The sequence below is a fragment of the Meleagris gallopavo genome, chromosome 6 (assembly GCF_905368555.1).
Source record: "Meleagris gallopavo chromosome 6, MGAL_WU_HG_1.1, whole genome shotgun sequence".
NCBI classification, from domain to species: domain Eukaryota; kingdom Metazoa; phylum Chordata; class Aves; order Galliformes; family Phasianidae; genus Meleagris; species Meleagris gallopavo.
The window spans coordinates 21,543,067-21,570,836 of record NC_139409.1 but is presented as its reverse complement, the minus strand read 5'-3'; the positions used below and the strand labels follow the sequence as shown (position 1 = coordinate 21,570,836).

Genomic DNA, 27,770 nt, shown 5'->3' with positions numbered 1-27,770 from the left:
CTTCAGCTGAGGAAACATGAAATTAGACATTTTCTACTAATAAAGTGTCAAATACAAGCTAAGAAAAAAAAAAAAAAAAAAGAAGTGTACCTTGTACCTTACTATTTTATTAATGCTAATTCCTAATTCCAGTACAGACCCAGGAACCAGGTGCCATGTTTTTATATAAACCCTCAAGGAACTGTACACTCTGAAAACCGCAGTGCAAAAAAAAAAAAAAAAAAAAAGGAAAGGATCACTGTATCAAAAGCAGCAACAGAAGACAGTCACTAAAGCTGAAGTACAGGCATGTTCCTGGACACTGCAAGGAATGGCAATTCACCTCTGCACACACAAGCAAAACCTAATTCCTACTGCACTTACATGGCATTAAGTTCTTATTCTTTTATCAGGAAAAAAAAAGCAGAATACTTTCTTTCTCTTCCCAAACTCATACTTAACCATTTATTTTATACCAGGATCATAAAAAACAGAACTAAACAATCAAACTAAGGATGTTAAAGTATTTATTTTAAGAACATTGATAAAAATAACATATCTTCAATACTGTACATTTTTTGATAATACACAGAAAGAAAGGTTAGTTAAACTGTTAGTTAACGAGCCCCTTGCTTGCTGCTTCATATTGGTAAGCAAGTAAAAATGCCCAAGGAAAAACCTCTAGGAAAAGAGAGGAAGTAAATCACATTATGGAGAAGAATGAAAGGTTAACAAAATACTTAGTACACAGGGTCTGGCTGGGATGGATTTAACAGTCTTCACAGTACAGTCTGCATGGTGCAATATTTTCTGTTTGTGGCTAAAGCAGAGCTGATAACACACCCCAATGCTTTGGCGTTTGCAAAGTGTCAGGGTTTCTTTTTTCCCCCCAGTCCGTGCCTACCAGCAAACAGGCTGAGGCTTTGCAAGGAGATGGAAAGAGAAAAGTTTGGACAGCAGGTGCAAACCAACCAAAGGAACAGTCCATGCCATACAACATCACGCTCAGCAATAAAACCTGAGGGGAATGTGTTTGGGTGGGAGTTGGCCACTACGCAAATTGCTTCTGGAAAGTGGTGACTGCATCACACTTATCCTTTTTTTTTTTTCCCCCCTCCCTCCTGCTTCCTTCACTTACTAAACTGTCATAATCTTGACCCATAGGTTTTTTCACTTGTGCAGTTCCCATTTTCTCCCTCATGCACTGCAGGACGGGAAGCAAGCGAGCAGTGCTCAGGTACTGGCTGGGTTCAAATCACCACACTTACTCCATTACAACTACAGAACATTGGCAACTTACAAAAAAGCATACAAAAGAAGTGTTCACAGAGGCCGATGTTCCTTCTTAAAAGTAGGTGCATACACATATAGTCACATTCTACATTCATTTCAAGAATTACCTTCTGCCAATTTTGCTAACTGAAGTAATTTCTTTTTTCAAAATCAGTGATTTGCACAACCGCACTTAATTACTCAAAAACAAATAAGCTCCCCTCATTAAGCCCTTAGACAATAGCTTAGCAGTTTTGAAGACCTTTTTCTGAAGGGAAAACAAGAAAATTGCTCTCACTTGATGGTGGTACCTAAGAACGTGCCTGCTGTAGTTTCACCTACCTCAGTACCAACAACAGCTATTTCTGCTGTGTGAAGCTATGCTCCCTTGTTGCCTTCTATTTTTATAAAAACAGATACAATAAAGTAAAGTCTTTATTTAGGAACACTGGAAGAATGATTTAGGTGGCAGTTGATGCTGAATTTAAGTACATGATTGTGACTACTAAGCATCTAAATTGGATAACGGAAGACAGTTTTAAGAGGAAGAAAGGTAATGTTTCAAACATGTTCAAAATGTTAATATAATCAGCAAACACTTCTACAACCAAAAACTATTTATAAGAAAAACAGTTCTATATGAATAATATATGGGTAAAAGTTAGAGACATGGATTTCATGAAATCTCTACCCACACCTAAGTTTTATAACCGGTGGGAGGAGGTGGGGAACCATCTTCAGAAATAAAAGACAACCTCAAAGAGCAAATGAAAATAAGCAACAAAGGAAACCACCATAAACCCACAATAGTTCTGTATTTTGGAGCTACATATCCAAAGGAAGGTGCACAGCTTTATTCATTCTCAAATCTGCTGTATGGATTATCAGATTCCTGGAGAAGACCTGCAAAACAAAACAAAACTGCATTTATCATTTATCATAAGCATTGCTTAGGCTTGTGTTAGTGATCGCATTACAACTGATACTATGTATGTAATGAAACTAAAAGGAATTTTTGTCTTGTAAGAGATGGTCTATCACCCAGACACTGAAGTAAAATAATGAAAGTGCAACTAGCCCTCTTAATTCTCAGACTGTGCTCATGAATGGGTATTTCAGGGTTTAACAGAGAAAATATTTCTACAAGAGAAGACTTCTGGAGAACACATTTCTCACTTGTGAGGTACTGTCCACAGAATGCATCTGAAAGAGACGGGTCTACAAAACCTAAGTACAGGGCTGGCTCAGGAGGAGCAGATTCAGACTAGTCAGTTTATACATTCAAGTTACACTATCACCATCCTTTCAGATATACGATGCTGCTATTTTGTCTTAACTCTACTTCAAATCTGCACAATCATTTGTCATTTCCAGCCATTTAGGGCATTTCTGCAACAGAACAACAATCTCTAGGAACAAATGAAAATCACCCCTGCATTCAATAAAACCACCAGAGACCAAAACAAGAGCACCACTTAATCCAAGTGGCAGCATGTTTCCATCACAAAGACTCTTGATGTTTTAACCAGAACACCGTCAGAAAACACTGAAGCTACCCAATTATACCAAGTGACTGGATTCGCTTATCATCTTCTTTAAAGGTTAGTTGAGCAACCACTGTTCCACACAGCAATTATTTCAGAAGGATTTTAAACCACAGACCAGATCTGAGCTAGGCAGAAGCGCATACTGAAAATAAGGAGTCCTGTAAGAGTCAAGAGGCTGATGTGAAGTTGTGAAAGGACAGGTAACTGCCAATCTCTTTTATACCAATGTTTTTATACTGCTGCCTGGCAAGCCTGGATTCTCTTCTCTAGCTCATTTATTTGCGGTATAGAGAGAGAAGACAGCTAAGCCAAACAGTCCCAGTTCACAAATATTCACACTCACAACAGTAGAAGAGAGACTACACTAGTCATCAGCCAGTCTTGTAGGAACTCCTCATAGATCTTTTATTCAAAAGTACCGAAGGCAGACTCTACTTGACTGCATTGTTACTTTTCTTTTAAACTAACAGCACATTTTACGATGCCAAGCAAGCAGCGTGCCCGATTATCGTATCTAAGTGCAGCTGACTACTTGATAGGGAACTGCAGTATTAAGGAACATGCACTAAAATTCTTAAAATTATTTAAATTGCAAGGATTTCAAACAGACAATTTCTAAGAAGTTAAAACCAGACCTCAAATCTAATGGCTGTTACTTGTCTAAGAATGGGTCAGTCACCTTTATAAAGCTTCGACCGGTAGAAAGAAAACCTAGTTACCCAATATAGTACCTTGTATTGAAGGCACTTCCCTTTCTATAATTATTCAGAGAAAGTCACCTTTTAGGCATTTTTGCAGGAATTAATCAATGGTATTTTGAGACCTCAAAATTTTTTTCTAATCTTTAACCTTGTAGAAGGCAGTGCCACTCATTAGCTGAGATGCCAAACGCGAGAACGATCTTCCACGAAGTGGCAAGAGGTGCTGCTAGATGCCCTGACAAAATTAACTTTGGAATAAAAGGATGATCTTAATTTTGAGCTTAACCACTTAAAGGCCTCATAAACAAACAGATAAAACTATAAAGATAATCAAAGAAGCGACCGCCTTGGTTGAGTTACCTTGACCAGTAAGTGTCTTTGACCTGTTACAGCTACAAAACACATACCAAAAAAGGTAACTATCTCTCTGAAAAAGGACATATATATGCACACATATATCTATAACTCTGCTGATTTTACTTAGTTTGTGTATCTTTCTGTATATAGTCTGGTAAGCCTTTGTGTCTTTCCTATAATTCAATCTAAATGAATACCATCCAATGTATGACGTGCCAAGTAACACAGTAAAACCACAGAAATGTTCTCTTACAGCTCAAATAGCTGAGATGCAATGAAGTGGTGTTCCACATCCAGTACTGCCAATTTCCAGTTAATCAGGGGAAGATACACTTCATATATCATTTTCAAGAGGACAAGCAGTCTTACTTGCCTTCCCCAACCCGCTCAGCCAAGAGCCGTTTCACACTAGTCCTGATAGTTCAAGTGAATGAGTCATTTTTGTTTGCTATTGCAAATGCATTTCTTTGTAGTGCTTCCTTTAATATTGCTAAACTAACAGTTGATGATGAGCAGATACGTTTTCCACATTTTAAGTTAACTTCAAGTTCACTGATACGTTTTATTCGTACAGTACTGGAATTAATTGCTCAGGCATTAAGAACTATGGATGAATCCCAGGAAAGGAGGTACAAGCCCTTCTTTTGAATGAGGATAATCACAGCAGTTACAACATTTGATAAACTCTGGAGCTCAATCTTGCTCTCAAATATGCATCCAGGGTTAAAGTTTCTTCAATCTTCAGTATTTTAAGTACATTACTAAATCGTATTGAGTGAGAAAAGAGAGAGAGCAACTCATCACTTGAATCAATTCTTACCAAAGATGTTGTCTCAGGCCCCAGTAAGTGGACAAAAGGGGAGACATATGAAAAAAGCAGCATGACAGAAAGCTAATGTCAGCTGCCACAGCTGCTCTTAGCCGTGATACTTAAAGAGGAGCTGCAAGCCTATGCTAATTGGATAGCATGCCCAGAGCAACTGGAGCTCACAGACTGCCTTGAACCAGACATGAAGGCTGTTTTCCTTGGCATAGGAGCAACTACTCAACTTGTAATTTACGCTCACAGGTTCAAAGCAGCTACACACTTGCAGGCTGAAGAGTCTTGTTTGCAATAAAGTCCCTTAAACATTACTGTAAACTTAAATACTGGTGTCCTGGACACTTATAAGAAACGTGAGCATCTTACTTTTATTCATCTTCATTACCAGATTACTATTTGACCTACTTACCAGTATTTAAGTAGGACTAGGAAATTTGAAAGGCATAATAGTCAAAATCTTTCCTCAGTTTGTATGAAATAAGGCCCCCACTACATATGAAACAACAAGGCAATTGTAGAAATTTAATAAGTTTTCCCAGCACGTTTATTTATACTATATACCATGCTAACTATGCAACATCTCACCCTCATCACATACCAGCATTGCTGGAAAACAGAATCAAAAGAAATACTTACAAGACATTGTATACACCTCAAAAATTGAGCTGGTTTGCTATATGCTGCATATCTTCGTTTTCTCTTTAACATTCAAATTAACAACCCTACTCTTAACATACAAGCTAAACAGCTTCAAGTGTACAGCAATACAAGTTTCACTGTGATACATCCAGAACGCTAAAGAAGGTCAATATGAAGTATGCATACCAAATAGGAGAACATTTGATGAGAAAAACTACTGAATATAAAAATCAATGTGCCACATCAAATAAAAGGATTACGTATCACTAAATTGGCTATCAAAATCTTTGCAGTATTGAAGTGGTTTGGAAGCCCAAAACCTTGAAAAGCAATCACTTTGTATAAATAACAAATACAGAATCCTTCCACTAATACCAGGCAAAATGCTAGAAACAAAAATAAAGCAGCTTCTTACTAATGCTATACTGAACATACAATAGCAGCAAATTCAGCAGCAATTAAGTTGTAGTTCCTTTGTATGTTACACAAGCTGCAGAGTACTCTGAATTCTACTTTAAAATTTTCTAACAGTCAACATATAATTTGTGTAATCACACTGCATTCACATATGTGAGCAAATGAGAAATACTACCAAATTTTGCCACAAAGAAAGAATTCAAAGTGTGTATTCCTGGTTGCTAAAGCTCTCTATAGCTTCCAAAGCTCCCAAAGGACTGTGGCTAGAGTGACACCTGCGATGCATTATAAATGTGTAATTACCATTTAAATGGGGTAATGAAAGCTGGGGGATGAAATGGGAAAAGGCATTCCCTTAAAGCCAACCAAATACTGAAATTTCAGGCATGATCATCTTAATCTACAGAGTCAGGTTAACAAAGTCATTGTCACTCTGCCACTCATCCATGCCTACTTAACTGAGAATCATCTCTACAGTGCATAAGAGTGTAAAATAATCTAGTGTCTCCGTAATTATTTGCAGCAATTTTTATTAGATTATGTTTAATATGCTAACATATGTATTTGCTTGACAGCTAAAAATGAAGACAGAAGATTAAAGGTTATAGCTGGACTTACTGCATTGTCTCACTGACTTGTTTTGACTGCCATGTGTCTGCATGTTATCAGAATACAAGCTGTATAGATCAGCAATGATATTTAGGAATTTCAGAAGTTGTATATTTTGTCTTTCACCTCTCTTCAGTTACATGCCTCCTTTCAGGATGTTCCAATGATTCACATAAGAGTTCAGTTTTCCTTTAGGGCAAACAATGAATTATTGAAATACAGGCCTCAAACATATCTGGTAACACAAATTAATCTCTGACTTCACAATAAAGCAAACCAGTCAATAAATAAACCTTACATAAAAATTTTATACTAAAATCTGACAGTTTATAATCTTTTGTGGGCAAACTGCATTGCAAAGTCTAACTACGTGAAGGAACAGACATTCTTGACGCTTTGTGACAAAATACACCTTCCAGTAACAAAGATTGCATGAACTTGATCCCAAATATGTCACTAATAGCCCACCATGCTTCAGCTGAGGGGCAAAATGACACTAACTCTCAGGATAGCTACAAGCAAGATTTTGAATTTGGTATACATATCCCAGAGACACTGAATCACAGTTGTATTCTTCAGAAAACTCACGTATTCCAAGCAAGATTCAATCAAGCATGCCTGAAATTAAGCACTGACAAGAGAAGCTCATCTTCACAAAGATGCACAGCCATCCAGAGACAATCAAACTAAATATCACAACCAGAATATCTGAACACAGCTATTTGAAATGTCACTTAATCCCAGTGTAGTGCTTTGATATGCTAACTGCTATTTCAAAGTCAAATCCTAAGGTTGTTGGTTACTTGAAATAAATAAATAAATAAATTTATTTCAAAAAGATTCAAACCTATTGAAACTGATCCCATCTGCCAACCACAGTTCAGTCACCCTACAAAACACTACAGGACTGAAGTTCATGACTGACGTCTAACAAGAATTCTTCTCTCAACAACATTCTTCAGCTTAAGCTTCACACTGGCTTTTTTTTTTTTTTTTTTCTCTGTTCCAGCAGAATAGTGTACTTCCCAGGGAGAGAATTTCCCATACAGACCAACAGTATTATTTCTGCATCAGCCAAAGGACACACTGCATTGTGGACTCACAGCATTGCCAGAGTCTGCCAATCACTTTAAGAGGAGGATAAATTAACAGTTTTGAGTGACTCTTCAGACCCCTAGAATCACCTTCTCTGACATTATAGGAATTTGCATAATAAGTGCAGGATAGCTTTAGCATATCTGTCTCTGAACAAACAGTGCTATTAACCCAATGAACAAGTCAAATGAAAACTGAAAGGACTGACAGGCCTAGATAATATAAGTCTCCTGTATGATGCACCGGGTCCCACAGCTTGCAGTATGCATCTCCTACTGGATCTCCATTCCACTTAACAAGAAACAAGCCCCAACAATTTGAATTACAATGTTTTTGTTTTGTTTTGTTTTTTTTAAGCTTGATTTAAAAAGCTTATTTTCTAGCCAGTCTGCCTTCCTTCAATAACCACAGGTCTAGGTTTCCTAGCAAATTTCAGCCAGATTGTTTTGTTGAATTCAAAAACCTAAAAAATAAAAAACCAACAGCACTCTTCGGAAGATGCAGAAAGAATTTCTTACAATATATTTAAACACCTACCCTAAGCAAACAACCCATTCAGCACATCTGCTCTCACCCAGTTGGAGAATTAGCACAAGAGAAAAAGAACATAACAGCAATGAGATCAGGTGTTCAGGTGGCAGAAGACACAAGAGTAGGAAACCAGGTTTGATTAGTTCTGCTGCTCATAGAGCAGCATGCTTCCACTGTGAATTTAAAAAAATAATTAGGAGAAGGAAAAAAATAAATTTAGATACTGAATATTAAAATAAAGATACCACATACCATACTTCTTACGTATTTCATCATGCTTCTGTTTTCTGTCACGTTTCCTGCAACAAATAAAGGCATCAGAAGAACATTCAGACTATTTTAAGCTGCAAGCAAAATATGATAATTTGTTAAAAATATGCAATAAATTTTAAAAAACTATTTGTCAGTTATGTTTCTTAAAGACAGGATTCTCTGTAAGTTCTCACTAACCAATATCATCAGTAAAAATACATTTGCAAGCACAACAAAACAATTTTTTAACATATATAAGTAATGTACCCAGTTGTATGTACATATACACACAAGAATCAAGGAGCAATACTAAAAGACTCCCTAAGGCTTTCCAGCTAGGAATATAAATGTAAGATTTAGCTGTGAAGACAGTGTGCTTCAGAATCATGAATCAATATAATATTTTCATGAAGACAAAAGGTGCTGTATTATTGCTTTATTTAAGCAGCACAGCAAGTGTGAGAACTACTAGTTTCTATGATTTAACACTGTATTGAAGCAGAGAAAACACTAAAATATTGCAATATTGTAAAAAAAAAAAAAAAAAGCATCCATTTATGTTGTCTAAATTTTCAAGACAGTATCTAACACTGCCAAACATTAACCATTTCCAGAAACCAAGTACCTAATGAGTTAATTTCTTCTCTCTCACCCCTCTCTCCTTTGCAAAGGTATGGAGGGAAAAATGAAGGAAGACATCAGACACCAGCTGTCAACCACCCTCACTGCCCATCACTGTGCAGTAGCAACATTTTTAAGATACTTACCTGTGTTTCTATTTAACAATGTAATAGTGTATTTATAGTTCTGGATTTAGATACCAACATATTCCTGGTTAATAGAAGGTCACGTTTTCTCTGTAGCTTACTGGTCAAAAAAGACTACTAATGTACTTTAGAGTTTGCTACTAGCAATTCCTTCTCATACAGGACTCACAGGAAGCAAAAGGCAGGGAGAGGTGTTCTGGCCTTCTCCTGGCTTTTTTCCACGACCCTACCAAGCTCTCCCTGGGTACAAAACAAGTACACGTGTGCAGAATACATGAAATACCCCAGGGCTGCTGCTATGTTTTGTCCTGCAATTGGAACAGTGTACCTGTTTCATAGACAGTCCTGACACAAGCCAGGAAAGAGAGCTGCTGCTCCAAGACTACAGCAATCGTTCTGGCAGGGCAGCCTGCTTCCAGCAATACTTGTTCCTAGGCTTAGTTCAAGAACAGATTCAGCCTTAGTTCTGCATTGTACACTGTCCAGTGCAACACCACTTCCTCGGTGTGCACAGCAAAGTATACATTCCTGAAGCATCAGATTTCCTAAAGATTAACCATATTAACAATTTGAAGATGACATACAGATCACAGTAGAGACGTTATGGTATATACAGTTATGGTACACAGTTATCCCCTGTGTCCCTGGTCGTGAGCCATTGCTTTAGAATAAATACACATTCAGTGCTCATTTAACTGAAAATAGTATATATATATATGGCCTAAATAAGTTTAGCACAACAGGGCACGTGGTTTTGACATACAACGGAATGCTCACATTCCTCACAGGATTCTCTGTGAGGATTCCCTTTGGTAGAAAACCACTTTTCTCTCTGTTGTTCTTTATCTCAGCTTCATCAATCCAATTTTCAAAAAACTAAAATGGACAAAATAACAGTGGAAGGGTGAATAACAAGCATAGCAAGACATCATCTACGTATTGCTGACACTGGAATTTCTGACTACTAGCAGTACTATTTTGTAAAGGTCAAATCTTGACGTTAGACAGGGTGACAAGGAATGAATGAGGGACACAGCTTGTCAAGGTTCTTGATGAAAAACTGGGATCCATATTAGTACACCAGAAAATATGTATTAGTCTTATCAAATCATTCAATTAGTCTTATCAAATCATCCCAAGCAGTTTGCTATCTGAAGAACATTTCATAACTCTGCAGATATTCATAATATCAAAAAAAAGTTATCTTAGAGGATCTCTCATTGTGCCTTTTTAAAAGCTTGTTCATAATACTCCAAGCACAGTGACCATCACACAACTGTGAGGTTTTCCCTAAAGAAAAAAAGCAGCAAAAGGTAACAAAAATCATAATGCAAACAATGTAAAGTGTGTACTTCCCCCCGAAAAATCAAAAGAATATCAACAAAAAGAATGAAAAAAAAGACACGCAGATTTTTTTATATGCATTCTATGTTTTTTTTTTAGTGAGCTTGAGAGATAGAGGAATCGTAGTGTCCCAAACTTTAAAACATCTGTAGTTTGATTGTTCATTGTATTTCCCAAGAAAGCACAATTATCAGATAGTACTGGAGGAAGCTTCTCAACAGCAGAATGTAAGTCTGCCAATAGACAAACACTGACATAACTGTTTGTAGCAAGGTGGGTTTGGATATCCGTACTCCGTCACGTTGATTTAGTAAGTAAGAGAAGATAACAAGAAAATAACAGTAGTTGGCTACCTGTGAATAAATACTTCCTGGGATGTTTCACTTGGTGAAAGCCTTTTTGAGGGCAGGAAACTACCAATGACTTATAGGAAAGTTCATGAGAACTAAGTCTAAGATTGACACAACTGTTTCAAACTGAGACAAAAGATGATAGGACAGAAGAAGGATATGAATATAATGGAAAATCCCCTTAATGGAATATACAGAGAAGCATATGACTAGCACAGAAGTCCATCACTTATTACAATAAATAGTTAACCTTGTCATCACCACTAGATCAGCTGTCAGAGTTGGGCTTAAGAACATGCACCCTTTTATAATAAGACTCAGATTAACAAATTAATAAGTGTCAAGCTGGACTAAGTGCACAGCTGTGGCAACATGCTCCACACTAAGGTGTCAACATGTGGAGTATTTCCATATGAGAAACTTCATGCCTTCATTCAAAAGCTCCCCAATGGGTCTTACCTGGAAGTACACCTTTGCTTCCTGCAATCCCTACTCATACTAGCAGTGAATCTAAGCTCAGGAGAAAATGGCAGGCAATGGCCAGGCAGTGAAGGCACCCAACTGGTATCTTACTGGTAAGACCAAAGAAGGAACTATGATTCAAGAAGTACATAGTGCAAGTAGGTATCATGTACTATCATGGCCCTACTTATAACATCTGTTTATCTACAAAATAATGAACGACTAGTCACTGGATACAAAATCCTCCACCCTGAAGAATGCTTCTCTCACTGAGCAGCACTGTACCAGGGCTGACTCTTTGCAGCACTATTAGCCTTGCACTTCCTTCTACACAGCACACAGTTTTCATAAAAATAGAAATGTGGGATTGTAGAAAACTTTCACTCAGGTGTTATTTTATACCTCTAAGCAGAAGTTCTAACTGATATTTACCTATCATCTTGTCTACCTTTCTTTTAAAAGAAAGCAAACAAATTATTAAATGACTTCAAAAAGAGGTTTTCATCCCTGAATCCCAGCCTCAATGAAGCATTAACTCGTGCCACAGACAGGCATCAGTCCAGTGTAGAGACTAGGGCAAGATTTCAGACACAACCCTCCCATTTGCTCTCAGCTGGCACAGAGAGCTCAGGGTACTTACTACAGTGATCATCAACCTCTCAGAGGTTACAGAAATGCTGGCTCCTAATTCAGTCTGTAAATCTCACATTGAGCATCGTTCTTTAGAAGTATGACACTGTCAAGGAAACTTGACAGTATCTCCATCACAGTCTTTGTTTAGCATTCTATGTATTTCTTAGAAAGGCAGAATACTCCCATATTACTGCAGGCATGTAGCTATACATTAACCAGCCATGACTCACCTCTGAAGAGACTGCAGTCTTCGTTTCTCTTTCTTTCTAGCTAGCTGTTCTTCTTCATCTGGTCTACTAGAAGGCGTATGAGGAAGAAAAAGCAACTTCAGTGCTAAACAATCCGTGTTTAGTCATTTATGTTTAGCTATGTAAAATTTAATTGCTGAATAATGGAAAAGTTCGTAGAATTACCCTTTCACATTTTATTACACCCATATGATTTGTTCATTGTATTAACGTGCCATTCAAATTTCACAGGACAATTTAAAGCCTCAGACAGGTCGCAGACTATTCCAGAAACAGGGATCCTACTTGCTATTTCCTCTGTGTGTCGCACCCCATTTAGAGTAAGCCAAGCGCACGCATATGTGCACAGTTAAGTTCATCGCTGCTCCTTGAAAGAAGACTGATGGCTCATAAGCCTTTGGTGTCAGGACAATTTATCTATCCCAACAACCATTGCTATCCAATCTCAAGTTGCCCTCAGGAAACTGTCTGAATGAACTGTCTCATCAGCTGTCTGCCTTGTTATGGAGTAAGCAAGGACTCACCTGAGTGTATCAGCTGTGTGAGTTTGGGAAATGCTGAGTCTACAAGGTACATCTGAACTGCATGCACACATACACTCTACTGAATGCACGTACTGAAATTGTGTAACAGTAAGAATTGCAGCATACAGCCTTTTTCTGCCATTAGGAAAAGCTTTGTGACTTGCTTTGAGAAAGCTCAGCTTCACTTATTCATCAGCTATATCATATGAGAACTGTAAGACTCAAAAACATATACTAAACAATATTTGTCTGTTAATTGTTTGACAGAATTAAACCACAATTCTTAAGGACTAGTGAATGGTCACTTGCCATACTTCTCCAGAGGCTGATCATTTTTCAGAACTGAATGTACTATCTGGAAATGGAATGTTATTAATATCTGCAATACTAACACATCTGCTAATAGTGAAACAGTTACAATGCCATACATCTGCAGCAACCAATATACAAGTTAAGCAAGAGTGACATCCAGTGGTTAATTACAGCACGTCTAATGTTTCAACATGAAAAAGGAGGTCAGAACTAGTAATCTGAACTCAATTTTCCCACCTGTTCCATCAGTCTACACACATTTGAATGCATAAGATGTTTAAATGCAATCCACCAATTCAAAAATCCACATTGTGTTTAATGTACAAATTTTCTAGCCCCTGCATTTGTTACCATTTAAAGTTACAAAATCTAAGAATTTGGGGGTGTTAACAGTAGAAAACAGCAGGTTCTCTTTACTAGAAAACTATGCAAGTCCAAGCACATGGTAAAAATAACAAAATGCAACAACGCCCTAAAAGCCAAAGTATTTCTGTTGCAGGGATGGAGTCAGATGCTGCCTTCTAAAACATTATATAACTGTGCAGTTGTGAGCTCTCAGAAGGAATGCTGATGCTTCTGAAAACCCAATAAATCAACAAAACAGACCTACTACGCTTCTACAAGTTTTCATTTTTCCAATTTGTACCTAGCTTTTTTGATGGAAAAGGAGTCCTTGAATCTCAGGAAGTAGAGGGCAAAAGAATTCCTGTTGAGAATGACTGGGTTTAAAGCTACTAATATCTCAGACTGCAGTGTACTAATACATTCTGAATCTTCCTGAAATAAGCCGGACCCCACTTTGACAAGACCTTTAAATCCTCTAAGTGTCAAAAGATTAAGCTTGACACCTTTGGAGTAGTGACATAAGATGACTCTCAACTAACCCTCTATTTTTAGAATGAAATGTAACAGTAGTGATTGACGACTTAGCTACTAAAACTGAAGTCTGACACAAATCTCTTTTTTCACAGGAATCAAGCTCTATTTGTTTGCATGTCAGCCACAGGAGCCTACACAGTTCTTCTGCAGAAGAAGCTGACAGATCTTACATAAAATCTAAAGCAGTTTTATGCAGTCCTCAGGGCTTATCGGCACAGGGCTAAGGAGTTAACAGTTTTTGCACTGGGATGGATTTGCACTAGGACAGGCAAATCTGCCAGCAAAGCAGGTACATGCATCTTCAAGGAAAAGAGAAAAGAATTACTTTTTTTTTCCCTCTCGAAAGCCACAGATGTATAATTTTTCTCTGGCTTGAAGACAATACTAAACAAGGTTCAAGTGCATAAATTCTAACGAAAGAGTCAAACAAGGACAATGAATTACACCTACCTGAAATAGTACAGAAATCATTTCAGATCAAGAAATGAGGGCTCATATTTCATTCACAAGAGAAATTCCGAAGCTGGAACTGCACTACCCAGAAACCTAAAACTAAAATTTCACCGATGCTAGGGAGAATAATGTGATGCCCCAATAAACATGGTCTTTCAGGTGTTTCACTAGGAAATAACCACTTATCACTTCAGATGACAGCACCGAGTTTGTGTGTGCTAGCTGCTCATCAACTAATGCTCCCTCCTTCAAAAGGACATTAGCCAATTAAAGTAGTACAAAAATAAGTTTTACTAGATCTCCAAGATCTAAGTGATATTTAATTTCTTCAGTATTACTTTACTAGAAAACAAGTCATCCTTAATATCCTAGAGCAAAAGAGCAGCATCTTACATTTAGAATATTTCATTGAATTAGCAAACACAGTGGGATAGTGACAATCCACTGACAGACCCAAAAGCATGGGTACCAAATACTACAGGACATTGTTGCTCAGTCACATATTCCCCACCTGATCCCTTTTTGCTTGCTTTAGAAGACTTCACCATTCCATAATCACAAGTAGTATTCATTTCAGCCATTTAAATATTTCACGTCCAGTCTCATTAAGGAAATGTAAAATGTAGGACTGTAAAGCAATAGCTTATTTAAAAAATACATTTGTGATTCTGTCACTAGTAATGTCACTTCAATGTCATCCCAGCATCATTTTCACTGTCACTAAGTATCTTTTTGTAGTCTGAAATAAATAAAACAGTGTGACCAAATATGCTTTCAAATTGGAAGACTCTTAACATGTTGGCATGCAAAAGATTGGGGTTTTTGTTTTTTTTTTTTCTGGTGCATCAGCAGGTAGGGAAGACGAGCAGCCAAAGTTAGTGAAGAAAACAGATACACATACTTACCTCTTGAAACGTTTTCTGCAGTAGCAGCAGTAACAGCAACAGACTGCTATGGACACCAGAATGATCCCAGCTACTACAGCTATGGCAATAATTAAAGCCTCAAAGTTTACTGAAAAACATGAATATATTTAACTTGTTAAACTCTAGCATTAACATTTATCTTCCTGATAGTTCTTCCCTCTCATTCCCAAGCCTTTTTTCAGCTCCATGCACAAAAAAATAAATACCAACACCCTAATCCAATCAGCACTCCATGTCACATTAGAATTTTGCTATTATGCATTATCTACACTGAGGAGAATTTCTTTTTAAATTGCTTTTTACACATCCAAAACTGTTACAGCTCATTCTGTAATACTTTATATTATACCTATCTTCCAGTACAGTTGCACAGTTCTGTCCTCCCAGTAACTACTTCAGTCACTGTACTGTGACCAAAAAGCAGCTATGTAGATGCACCAGTGCACATACATTATGGGCACCAGCAGTTGATAATGTATTAATATTTTATTCCATAAAAAAACTGTAACTGGAAGCTGGTCATTTATTTTTGAATTTTGAGAGCTGCAATATTTACCTTTGGTTTCAGCAAAACTGAGCCAATGCCTGTCTCTTTTATTTGCAAAAAGGAAAATTAAGATGATTGTGCTCACAGATTAATTAAGTTTCCTACTAAATCTGAAGGGGAGGACCTCAATAAGAACAGGCCACAGAACCACAGAACTGCAGGGGTTGGAAGGGACCTGAGGAAATCATCAAGTCCAACCCCCCTGCTAAAACAGGTACCCAGCAATAGGTCACACAGGTAGGGATCCAGATGATATCGACCACAATGTACTGCTGCATAGAATCTGTAAAAAGATCTCTAAAGCAAGACATATCTTCTGACTTTTTTTAAAAAAAAAAAACTTTTACCACTTTTGCCAGGAACGTGTTCCATTATGATATTTTAATTCTGTGTTTAAGCTATATTCATTCCAGAAACACAAACCACACAAGTAGAAATTCTACCTCTACTAAAAAAAAAAAAACAAACAAGCCAACAACTACCTGTCAAAAGCATCCTTAATATCAGTAAAACCCTTAATGACTACTTTGCAAAACGATGCAGTACAAGTGTCATTCCCTACTGGGCCTAGCTGGGATGGAGTTAACTTTCTTCACAGTAGCCCATACAGTGCTGTGTTTTTATTCAGAATTTTGGCTCAAATAGTGCTGATAACACACCAGCATTTTCACTCAACATCTAGGCTGCTCTTTGTCTAAGTCTGTTAGGAGTGTGCAGAGACTAGGAGGGAGCACTGCTGGGCACCTGTCCCGAACTGACCAAAGGGATATTCCACATTCCAATCATAACCTCTGCCCTTCCCAACCCTTCCACAACCTCCCAGTAAATTATCAGGGAAAAGCTGCAGTAAGTGGCAGCCTCACTTCAGACTGAGCACAGTTGTAGATGCATCCCTACTGCAGAAGCAGAATTAGTACCTACTCCAGCAAACTCCCCATCGAGCATTTGAGAGTGAACACAACGAAGATGGTGGAAGAATGCTTCTTACAGGATAATCGATACAAGTGTTGTTGGTGAAACACCAAAGGCACTGCACAAAACAAACAAAAATTATTGATCTTCAGAAAACAGTTTATAACAACAATTAATTATAAAGCAATTTATAATCAAGTGCTCCTCTCGACAGGCAAAAGTATGATACAGTATTACACACTGATAGCATCTTGTAGTATGGAATCTACAGAAGTTCTGGCAAAATTCCAAAGTAAGCCTAGTTTGAATTCTGTACTTTGACAAATATTTATACAGGTCTAAAATCATTTTGGCAACATACTAAGGTACTCTGTACACTTGAGAATAAAAAGGTTTTTTGTTTATATTTACCAAAATTAACAATTAACCCAGTAAATCAAATAAACAGAATGGAGAATCACATAAAGAGATGATTCTGTTAAGACATCAAGCAATATCTACACATTATCTCATGACAAATTTCTCAGTTTTTAATGTAATGGTAATTTTATAGTAATAAATACTCATTTTGAGTTAGTTGAGTTTCTGGATTCAAAAGTTCTAACCAAAACTCTTACACATTATTCCTTACAAAATAGTACATTTAAAATGAAATGCAACAGCATATCCATGACAGTATCAGTATTCAGAACTTCTTGATAGAAATAAGAGAAAATAGGTACTCATCAACTCAGAAGACTAACTCAACACTACTATGATCAGATAATTTTGAATTATAATTCTATTTAAATGAATCAAATGACTACATTTTAGAGTTTGATTTTTACCTATTCACTAGAAGTTTAATTTTCATTTTTATCTGCTATTACCTACACAACCATCAACTTGCAACTTCTTCAACTAAAGCAATTTACCTAATTCCAGCAATCCTTTGCTTTCATATTGCTCAAACAAATGCTGATAGCTTTACTTATAGCCTTTTTCTTCTTTAAATGTACGTGTGAATTGTCTGAATTAAGTCTAAAGTCACTTCTTCAAGGTTAACAGTGATGCTATTGCAGTAGTTGCTCTGAATCATCCATCATTCTGTCATCGGCACAAGACTGGTCTCCATCATTGGTTTGACAGGTTCTGAGACTAATGTATCTGTAACTGCTGCAGTGCCTTCAGAGCACACAGACATCTAAAGGACTTTTTCCTCTCACAAGGTGAACACACAGCTCTCAGGTTAACAAGGCAGTGCTCATGTGTCAGTTTTGGTCCTCGCAGGCACCAGCCACAGTGCCTATTTGAAGTGACAGTCACACCACCGGTAGTAATAAACACTTAACCTTCAGGGACCCATATTTCCTGTTTCCTACTTTGCATTTTTGGAGATGAAGAGTTCTTTGCACAATGCCAGGTTTGTGATGACAAATACAGAAGTCCATCAGCCCACAATCAATGGCTACATCTATACAACGCAATTATTATTTTTTTTAATTCAGAAAGATACGTAAATGCATAAGACAAGCATAAAGCAGATAAGTTTGGCTATTTCTCAATTATCCCTTGTGAAAATTTTACAGTAACTTATGCAATTGCAGGACTCCTGCAGCAATTCGTCCCAGTAACATCTAGTGACAGGCTGGAACTGGAAACACTCTCTAACACTGCAGGGGCAGATAGACTTGGATATTTATCACAACTTACCATACTACAGAGCTGCAAAGGTTTTGAGTACAAGACACAGAATCAAATTCCACTGATTTAAATGTCTTCATTACTACAGTCTCATCGGAAATCAATACACTTCACTACAGTGACCTAGCCTGGCGGTGGAGACGCCAACACATCTGAACATCTACAAAGCACCAATCCAGTCTGCTTCAGTTGAGTGCACTGCTCAGGACATGTCTAGAAAAAGGCATTTTAGCTTGCTTCATTGATAGCTAGCTCTCATTGTCTGGATAAAAGAAATGCAAGGCATTTTATCCACCTATGACTCATTTTACCTAGCTCTCCTATGAGGTGAAAATACAACCAAAGCTGCTCACAAACTGAGAGCAAGAATCAAAACCAGGGGCAGCAACTTGCTTGGTTGCGTTGTGGAAGCATCCAGAATCCACAGCAATGTGCAGCCCACGTTCTAATCAGTCAGTGTCCTCCAGCCAAGGCAGAGAAATACCCTCAGCAACTGACCAGATCAGAGCACCTGGAGAGGGAAAGTACAGCGTGGCAGTTGGAGGGAAGAAGGACATCAAGTGACCACTTCTACCAACTCAAAACCAGCCTCAAACCCACTGATCTGGATCTCCTCTTATTAAGAGTAGTTTAACCAGGTTCATCATTCCTAGAAAACGAGAACAAAAAAAACAACCAAACAGCCAAGTGAACAACACACAACTCAGCTTAATAGGAAGTGGAAAAGCATCAAGTTCCCAGTAAAATAAAATCTAAAAAGATACTTAAAACCTTACCGAAACATTTTTTAAACATTCTTCACAGGACCTCTGGGAAAACTCTGAACATGCTAGAGAGGAAAAAAAACAAACACGTATCACATTTATGTGTATTCAGTACCATAAAACTTTTAACGTGATACTTAGATTTTTCCCCTCATACACACTAGTAGGTACAAGCAAAAATTTTGTTGTTACAAAATGTAATGCTACCCCAGTAACTGGAAAAACAGTTTTGTTCTGCTTTATACACTTCTCTGGGCTGCCTAGCTTAGAATATTCACAGATTTCCCACCAGTTACATGTTCCCTTCAACAGTAGAGAACAGAATGCAAATTCTCTCAAGCTGAGGAACACGCAGCCCCCCAGTCCGCCTGGAAACAGCACTATGTGTACAGACACAGAAAGAAAAAGCAACTCTGAAGTTTCCAAATTCAAACAGATGTTTTCAAGGCACTATCATAATAACTTCATCGGGAAAAAAAAATTGTCAGGCACAGACTACTACTAACAGTGATACATTTTTAGTTATTCATCAATCGCTTCTTCTATACTGACATACGAAATAAGCATTAAGCATCTAACGGGAAATAAAATGAAGAACTGCTTTTACAAGCAAGCCTAGTTTACCAAGAAGCAGAAGCAGCATTTGATAAGCAGAATCATTCTTACTGAAGTATTTTACCAAGAAGCAGAAGCAGGATTTGATAAGCAGTACCATTTTTACTGAGCATAACACATCTTGCACAGAGCTAGCTACAGTATCAAGATTATATTCTCACGGGGAAATAGATAAAAACTATTACTGTTTACACTCAATTTTCTTTTTTTAGTGACTGGAATTCTGTCAGCATATACAGGAATTGTAATACCTTAATTACTTGTATGACCTCACCTACTGAGGAATGCACTCACAGACCTGTGTAACAACACAGATAAAGTACACAGGATCTTCCTTCACAAAGTACAAGTACAATGGAATGCACAGATAATTTAAAAAAGCCTTTGTTTAAAAACACTGCTCCACTTCCCTACTATGCAGAAAAGCAGCATATACAAAGGGCTGTTTTTTTATTATTACTATTTTTTTTTTAAAGGAAGACAAGGCTCTGAAACACTGTAGCCTTCAGCTCAGTGATCCTTTCAGGAGGAAGCTCCGACTATTGCACTAAAAAACAAAACAGTACAACTGCTCAGATAGTCAGAAACCTTTTCACACTTATGTAATTCATGGATAGTTTGTATTAATTTGTTTTATATCTACATCCTTCCCACCCGGCACAGTTAGAAAAAGAACTCTTACTGCCCTTCAAGTTTCCTTTTATTCCAATAATCAAGCCTCGTAGAGCATCCCTCTGATAGTGACATTTGCAAGCAGAAAAACTTTTAGCCCTGTTTTGTGCACATCCAACTTTGCAGAACTTCCAAAACAATGAGCAGCACAGCACGCCATGTCCTCCAGCCACAGAGTGCCCACTGAACGGCCTTCTTGCTCTTCACTCTGACCATCACTCTGGTTACTGAGCGACCTGACAGTCAGCAAGGCCTTATGTTTTACCAACTACTTTGCTTTAGGATTAAAATAAAACTATAAAACTACTGATATGACATAGCAATCCAGCCTTTCTTCTTAACTTATTTCTAATCTTATTTCTAGCACTTGTTCTTTAAAGGTCACTGAATCTTTTCACAGCGTAGTTTGTGCCATGAGCAACCTAAATCACTGGCAATAATTAATGCATGGGACACTCGAATTTAATGCAGACTAACCCAACCTTTCTGCTCACATCTGCTAACACCACTCAAATACCAGGAAGCACTTCATCAATCGCCTTCCAAAAGCGGCTATGATATAACTGACCCCAAGGCAACGAGGAGGATGTAACAGCACGCAGCCAGCTTCCTAGACGATTCCCTCATTATCAGCGAGGAAACGGGCTGCATGCTCCCCAGCCAACAGCCTCCCAGACCCCAGACCCCATCCCCTGGGGCCGCCCACCCCGCTCCGTGCCTTGGGGCTGCCCCGCCCCACCTGCGGCGGAGGAGGACGTGGGTGCGAGGGCACCCGCCCCTGCTCAGGGCGCTTCCGAACGGCGCGCGATGGCTCGGGGAGAGCTTCGCGCTGCCCGCAATTCCCGCAGAACCTTCGGCCGCCGCCTCCTCCTTACCGTGCGCCGGTGCCGGCGGAGTAGCGGTGACGCGAAGCGCCTCGGCCATCCCGGCGCAGCTCCAGAACAGCACCAGGCCCAGCAGCGCCCGCATCCGCTGCGCGCCCATCGCGCCGCGCAGGCTCAGCTGATGTGTAGGGCGGGCACCGCGCGTGCTCCGTACGGGCCGTGCTGAAAGCGCCCCACAGCTGTGCGTTTAGGTTGTAGCAGGGCGTGCGTTCTGCAGCTGAGCTTCGTTAGCTTCTCTATCACCTGGCTCAGGAAAGGGAGGTTGGATATTGGGCAGTAGGCAGCCAAGGGACAAGCGCAGGTTTCTTAGTGCTGAATGACTGCTTCACTTAGGAAACGAATGGTCGCAGAAGTACTGAATGGCGGGGTTGGAAGGGACCCCGAGGTCATCGAGTCCAACTGCCTGATAAAAGCAGGTTCCTACAGTAGGACCCCCAGGAAAGTGTCCAGACGTGTCCTAAATATCTTCAGAGAGGGAGGGAAACCACCACCTATTTCTGTTCCAGTGCTCTGTTACCCTCACAGGTGGAACTTCCTATGTTCCAGTTTGTGCCCATTAGCTTTTGTTCTGTCACTGTGCACCACTGAAAAGAGCCTATTCCCATCCATTTGACTCCCACCCTTTAGATGTTTATAAGCATTGATAAGATTCCCATTTAGCCTTCTCCAGGCTGAACAGTCCCAGGTCTCTCAGCCTTTCCTCATACAGGAGATGCTTCAGGCCCTTAATCTTCTTTGTCACTCCCTCCAAGAGTGGCTCCGACCATTTTAGGCAGCAGTGATGCCCATTGCTTCTGACCCTCTTTCACATACTAGATGGCATTTAGACCACTTTTGTCAGTTGTGTCATTATGAAATCAAGTTTGTGAGTATAGGGAGTGCAGCTCTTCATTGTTTGAGTCATAGAAAATGCACTTGAGCCTTTAGGAGAAGATGAATGTTCTTCACAGAGTTTGACTTTGCCACCCCCTTTGTCTTCAGACATCTATTACACCTTACTGTGGAAATTAATCTCCCTAAAATCCCCCGCAGTAAGAGATGAGTAGCTCCAGAAAAACATTCAGAGGGAAACAGGCTAACTGCTAGTAACTTGGGTGACTTAGGGAACGAATCTTGTCCCTTGCTTCTAAGATGGGCTGTTGGCCTTCAAAGCTGACATATATCACACCAGGATGGCTTTGTGAGAGATCTGGCAGTTTCAGATTGGAAACTGCCCTCACCTTAAATGACATTTCAACCCATATATTGAAGAGTTACTTACATTTCACATAGCCTATGTCATCTTTGGATTTCTGCCCACAGCACTTGCATTTCTGCTTCTCTGTTTTCAGAGAGTGTTCCAAAACCAAAGTCAAAGTGTGGGTGAAAGCACCATATGCAAATCAAGGTGTTTTTACTTGAACTTAATGTATGACAGTAACGATTCACAAGTTCTTCAGCCTTCTTGAGTTGGCTGAAGACCAAATTTTGCCATGTGTTAAGGCTCATAAATCTTTATGCTCTGAAACACTTTTTTTTTTCATGTTTCCATTTCTTAAGTCACTAGAAAGATGCTCTTGGAATAGCAGATGCATGACAAGCATTATCAAAGGTACAAAACATAGATAGAAGTAATTCAATAAACTGCAGTTAATGAGTCATATGACAGAGATGTAGAAAGTCATGACACAGAAAAACTGAAGACAGAGTGGCTGTCTTTTCTAATACAAGACTTAAACTGTATTGAACAAAATTATCAAGTAGAAAATGGAAAACAAGAATAAAATAAGATGCTTGAAGTATAGCTAAGCTATGAAACTGTCATCAGATGTTAAGGAACTTAAGTTTAGATCAATCCGAAAAGATTTTCTTTTTTTTTCTTTTTTCTTCTCTGAGAACGTGTCTGTTTATAGGTATTGAATACTGAGATATCACCTCTAGTTCGGAAAGTCTCTGAACCACATTGCCAGAAGCCATGTGTGGCTGCCAAGGAAGATGCATTATTTGTTTTCCTCGATCTGACATTCTGCCTTGGGAATCTGATGTTAACTGCAGTTTCAGGCTAGATGCTGAGCTAAAAGTGCCCTTGCAATGACCCTATTGCTATTTTCATTCATTTTCTTTACTTTTTTTCCCAAACTTCTGTTATATTCCATATATTTTTTTATTAAATGCACTGAATTATGTTTGAGGCAGGGTGGAAGTCCTCTAGCTATTTTTCTGAATGTTAGTGTCGGGTAGTTTTAAGTATGCAGTGAAGAATGACTTCTCATAAGACAGCTCAAGCCAGAGCTTGTAATTTTTTCTTGAAATGCTTCTAGCATGGTAATTCCAAAGGAAGTGTCTCTCAGCTGGAGCAATGGGAGAAGAGGAAATAAAAGAATGTGCTGAGGGCTCTTTGGAGCATGGCTATATCCATCTTCTCTGCTCTATCCTTTCGGGGGACAAAAGCATTAATACAATTTATGAACAGCTTCAGTAATTCTCTCACATAGTAATGAATTAGCTTTTTCTTGATTAGGTAAGCACTCCCTTGGCAGACATAAATTCCCAAAAAATGGAGCATAGAAGACATGAAAAAGTGTTCTAACAAGCACCTGGGTTTGGAACAAGCAGTATGTATTAAAATTATAAATAAAAAGAAAATCTCAGAAAATAAACAGAATTTGTTTTCCTATCATAGTTCCCATATTCATTTCAAATGATAGCAATAACTTTTCTGCCAGCTCCACAGACTCTGCCTGGGATTTTGAATCAGGTTTGTACAAATGCTGTTTTAGCAGCAGCTCCAGCCAAGGCCCCTTTTTGTCATCTCTGCTCCAGTTCCTCTCATGTGTTAGAACAGCTGAATGAGCCATTCACTCAGTATCTGAACAAAGGACTGATTTGGCTGTTTTTAGATGTTTTATTTTTCATTATTACCACTGATAACAATCTCAGAAGTGATATAGCAGTTACAAAGCCTGAGTACGTTCAGTTGATAGGCTTAATGACAGTATTACTGCACCACCCTGAGTCTGCCCAGCTTGTCCTATTACAATATATATAAATAATTTAGCTGATAAATTCTGTAAGCAATTAGAACGTCACTTTCTTTGTCTATTTTCTTTGCATTTTTGGTCTTATAAATATATGCTTTGGTAAAAGGTATCTGAGCAAGAAGGGAAAACTCCACATTTTTTGCGGGTGAAATCTTCCTCGTCTCAATGAAATAACCACCATTCCATAAGTAATCTTCATTGAAACAAAGCTCGGAGAGATACTAATAGTTATAAGTAATAAATATAAGCACATGGGCTTCAGTCCCGCAGATACATATTTCATCAGCTATTTTCAGGGATCAGAACAATGCAGTGTAGGGATGAATTGATATACTTGAGGTTTTGCAGTTTTACTATAAATACAATGACCCAGCTGAACTTTCAGGCAAACTCTGTGATTAAACTGGCTTTTAAGGAGTCTTAATAAATTCAGATGTGATTAGCTGAATGCTACGGGGGCAAATAAAATAAGCCGTTCCTCTCAATTGATGTGGGTCCCCGCTGTCATGGGACTAAGATTTGCACCCACAGTGCAAAAAGAGAGCCTAGAGGTATTTTTAAGATCAGTCCAGTATCTTTGCTAAGGGCAGGGGTATGTAAAAGCTGATTTTAATTTGCTTTTCATTACACAATACTCATGTGATCATACACTAATGTTTAGGGAATAAATATACTTTTTAGAGAGTATCTACATAATGACTTCATTCGCTTGTGGCTAAAACAGAGAGATAAAAATGTTAGTCTTGCCAAAAAAGGCATATGGCAAAATTCCTTGCTCCCTGACTCCTGCAGCTCACATTACATACAAAGTTTTTATGGCAGAGGAATGGTTGTGAATATCAGTGCTAAGTGCACTATTTGGCAGGATGGTTAGTAGTACTAAATTGTAATCTAATTGAATTATAGTCTGTTGTTAGGTTTATGGTAATATTACTGCACCCAAAATGGCAAGCCATGTGCTTCCAAGTTTACTGGAGGTCAGTAAAATCTGGCACTGCATAAACATCTGTTAATATTTAGTACTCTTCGATATTTCAAGCAAGAGAGCATTGAATTTTCTGTTACAACTTGTACTGAACAAATCAGTTCCAGCAGGGCTAATTAATTTATTTTGAAAAGCGTTGGACTTAACTGGACAAAAATAATTGTGAAGTGCAGCTTATCTTGGATGGAAATAATATTTTTTTGACTGAGTGTCATTGCATGAATAAATGGACTGCGTTTTAAAAAATAGTCGGGACCTTGGCACACTGTACTCTTCAGATCTCCCAAACAAGATGGTTCTTTGCCGCTGAGAATTTCCCCTTGCGAGCATCCTTCCTTGCAATGTTTTCAGCTGAGACTCTCCAGCTTCTCTGCTCAGTTTTCATAGCCTGGTTGCACTGAGGGATCCTGTGCCACTGCTTTGGCACATGCATCATCCATTGCTATAGATGATTTTAAACTACACTTAAAACATCATATTAACTGTATGCAATGAGTGAGTCCTTGTGTGTTCATTTGTGCTTCTACAGAAACCGCTTCCATGGACCATTTACTAGCATCCTATCTGCATACAATTTGGTCAGTCCTGCAGCAGTAACCACCAGGAGCCTGTGAAAGGAACAGGTTCTCACCCAGGATGTTAAGTGACAAATTTAGGCATAGGATTTTTTTTTGGCCCTGCAGTTGCTGTGTGGGGAGAGTCTTTAGGACTGTCTGAAATTCTCACCTGAAGCCCTCTTGCAAGCATGGGTCTGTTACTTTGTCTCACTCAGTCCATTTCTGTCCCCATTTGTTCCTCATCCATACAGGGATGGGCTGGGGAGCTAAATGACTTCAGGGCAGTGAGTTTGCACACCCAGACATCCCTAATTATGGCTTAAAGACAACTTGACTGGTGTCCATACGTCTCACAAACAACATTCCTCAACTGCTGCACCTCTGTAATTGAAAACTGTGCTAAACAGCGTTCATCCAACTGTGAAATAAGATAAGCAACTTTTGATTGCCTGTTGGATGCATTCTGCATTGTGGTTTAACTAGGCCTACGCTTTCCCTGGGAATGTGGCTGTAATGCCACATGGATCACGATGACTTGGTTTCTGCTATTTAAAATTGCCATTGCTCTCTAAAGAAACCGATTTCCAGGATACTGTGTTTTTCCCCAGAATAAATAGAATTGCATATTATTCATATTATATGTAACTATTTATGGAGTTAATTGCATGTTTTGTACTTCTCATTGTTTTTGCCTTATTACATTTCCTTAACTGTAGCTGGAACAAGAGACACTTTGAAGAACTGCAGCCAGTTGGGGGTAGGGTAAACAGGAACATCATGAAACAGAACAGTCCAGTGGAAGAAGGATCCTGTTGCATTTCAGCAATGAATAACTCCACTTGATTTAAGCTATTGGTTTAGCAGACTGACAGAAAATACCCCTTGACTGCCATTTCCCAGGCCTTATCTAACTTCTGGAGGGTTTCTTTTGTTAAATCTGATAAAGATCAGCTAACTATTTAGCGTCAGAGTATGGGAGAATAATTTAACCACGCAGCTGCTTTCATTTAGACCATTTTCTGTAGTGTGAGGGGTCCAGATTTTCCCTTGACAGTTCACAATCTATTACATGTGACTTAATGTACAGTTTAACTTGGACACTGGATCTTGCTCTCAATACAGTGCATTTACTGACTTGTCAGCACTTCAGCTTTTCTTTACCCTCTGCAACACACTCAGATTTGGTTCAGAATGCTGTATATCAGTACTACAGTCTTTTGAAAGATTGTATCTGTTCTCAAACATCTCTGTCCTGATTGCTTTCCATGTAAAGTACTGATAGAATTTTTTCTGTTCATCAACTGAAGTAATTCAAGAATTGAATGCCAATACATCTACAAGCTGTAGCTTGACTCTGTCTTCCCGTCTGTCCCCTTAATTCAAGAACAAGGTGTATTGCATAAAACTCCTGGCCAGTAAGTAGGTATGGATACTAATTCCACACCACCAAAGAGAATAAGTCTTTTTTATTATTTCATTTGCAGCATAAAATTATCATATTTAAATGCAGGAATGCAGCATTCCAGCACGTATCACAGAATTGCTCACCCTGGAATCTTGACTGTAGCACTTACCTATATCTTTTTCCTTTGGAGGGACTAAAATACATAAGCTTCACAATATAGGCTCCCCTGTACTCAAGGTAGCAAGCTTCTGTTTCAGAACTAATAGCAGCCTGAGCATAGGAATAAACCAAAGAAAATATGTTAAATTGCTGCAATGGAGGATTATCAGTAACAAAATTCAAAACACTATAAAATAGCTCTGAGAAAAAAAAAAAAATCATTTCCAGGACCAGCCTAGGAAACACGATCAATTTTAGCTTACTAATGTATGTCAGTAATGAAGCAAAGCAATCCAGGTGTATGCTATGTTATCTGTGATAGATTATACAGAAGCTTTTGCAGACCCTCCTGTCCTCTCTGGTACCCTGCAGCAATAACAAGATGTCATCTGAGACATCTTGTCACCCAAGAAGTTACTTTTGGAGATCTATTATGGGGATCTGGCC

At 38.6% G+C, this 27,770-nt stretch overlaps 1 protein-coding gene across 3 annotated transcripts; it reads right to left on the bottom strand.

Moving 5' to 3' along the window:
- Positions 1 to 489: 489 nt before the first annotated feature.
- On the bottom strand, positions 490 to 21,347 carry LOC104911421 (pituitary tumor-transforming gene 1 protein-interacting protein-like). Of its 3 annotated transcripts, none has more exons than XM_010712589.4 (7): positions 21,189 to 21,347; positions 19,039 to 19,091; positions 16,589 to 16,697; positions 15,100 to 15,208; positions 12,009 to 12,074; positions 8,223 to 8,269; positions 490 to 2,154 (listed from the first exon to the last, which is right to left on the bottom strand). In XM_010712589.4, the coding sequence occupies exons 1-7, from the start codon at positions 21,295 to 21,297 to the stop codon at positions 2,105 to 2,107; spliced, it is 543 nt and encodes a 180-aa protein (XP_010710891.1). In that variant the 5' UTR covers positions 21,298 to 21,347; the 3' UTR covers positions 490 to 2,104. The 3 variants fall into 3 exon arrangements, with proteins under 3 accessions (XP_010710891.1, XP_010710892.1, XP_019471920.1); XM_010712590.4 differs by having other exon boundaries at positions 12,009 to 12,071; XM_019616375.1 differs by lacking the exon at positions 21,189 to 21,347 and adding an exon at positions 18,761 to 18,773 and having other exon boundaries at positions 19,039 to 19,061.
- Between the last annotated feature and the right edge of the window lie 6,423 nt (positions 21,348 to 27,770).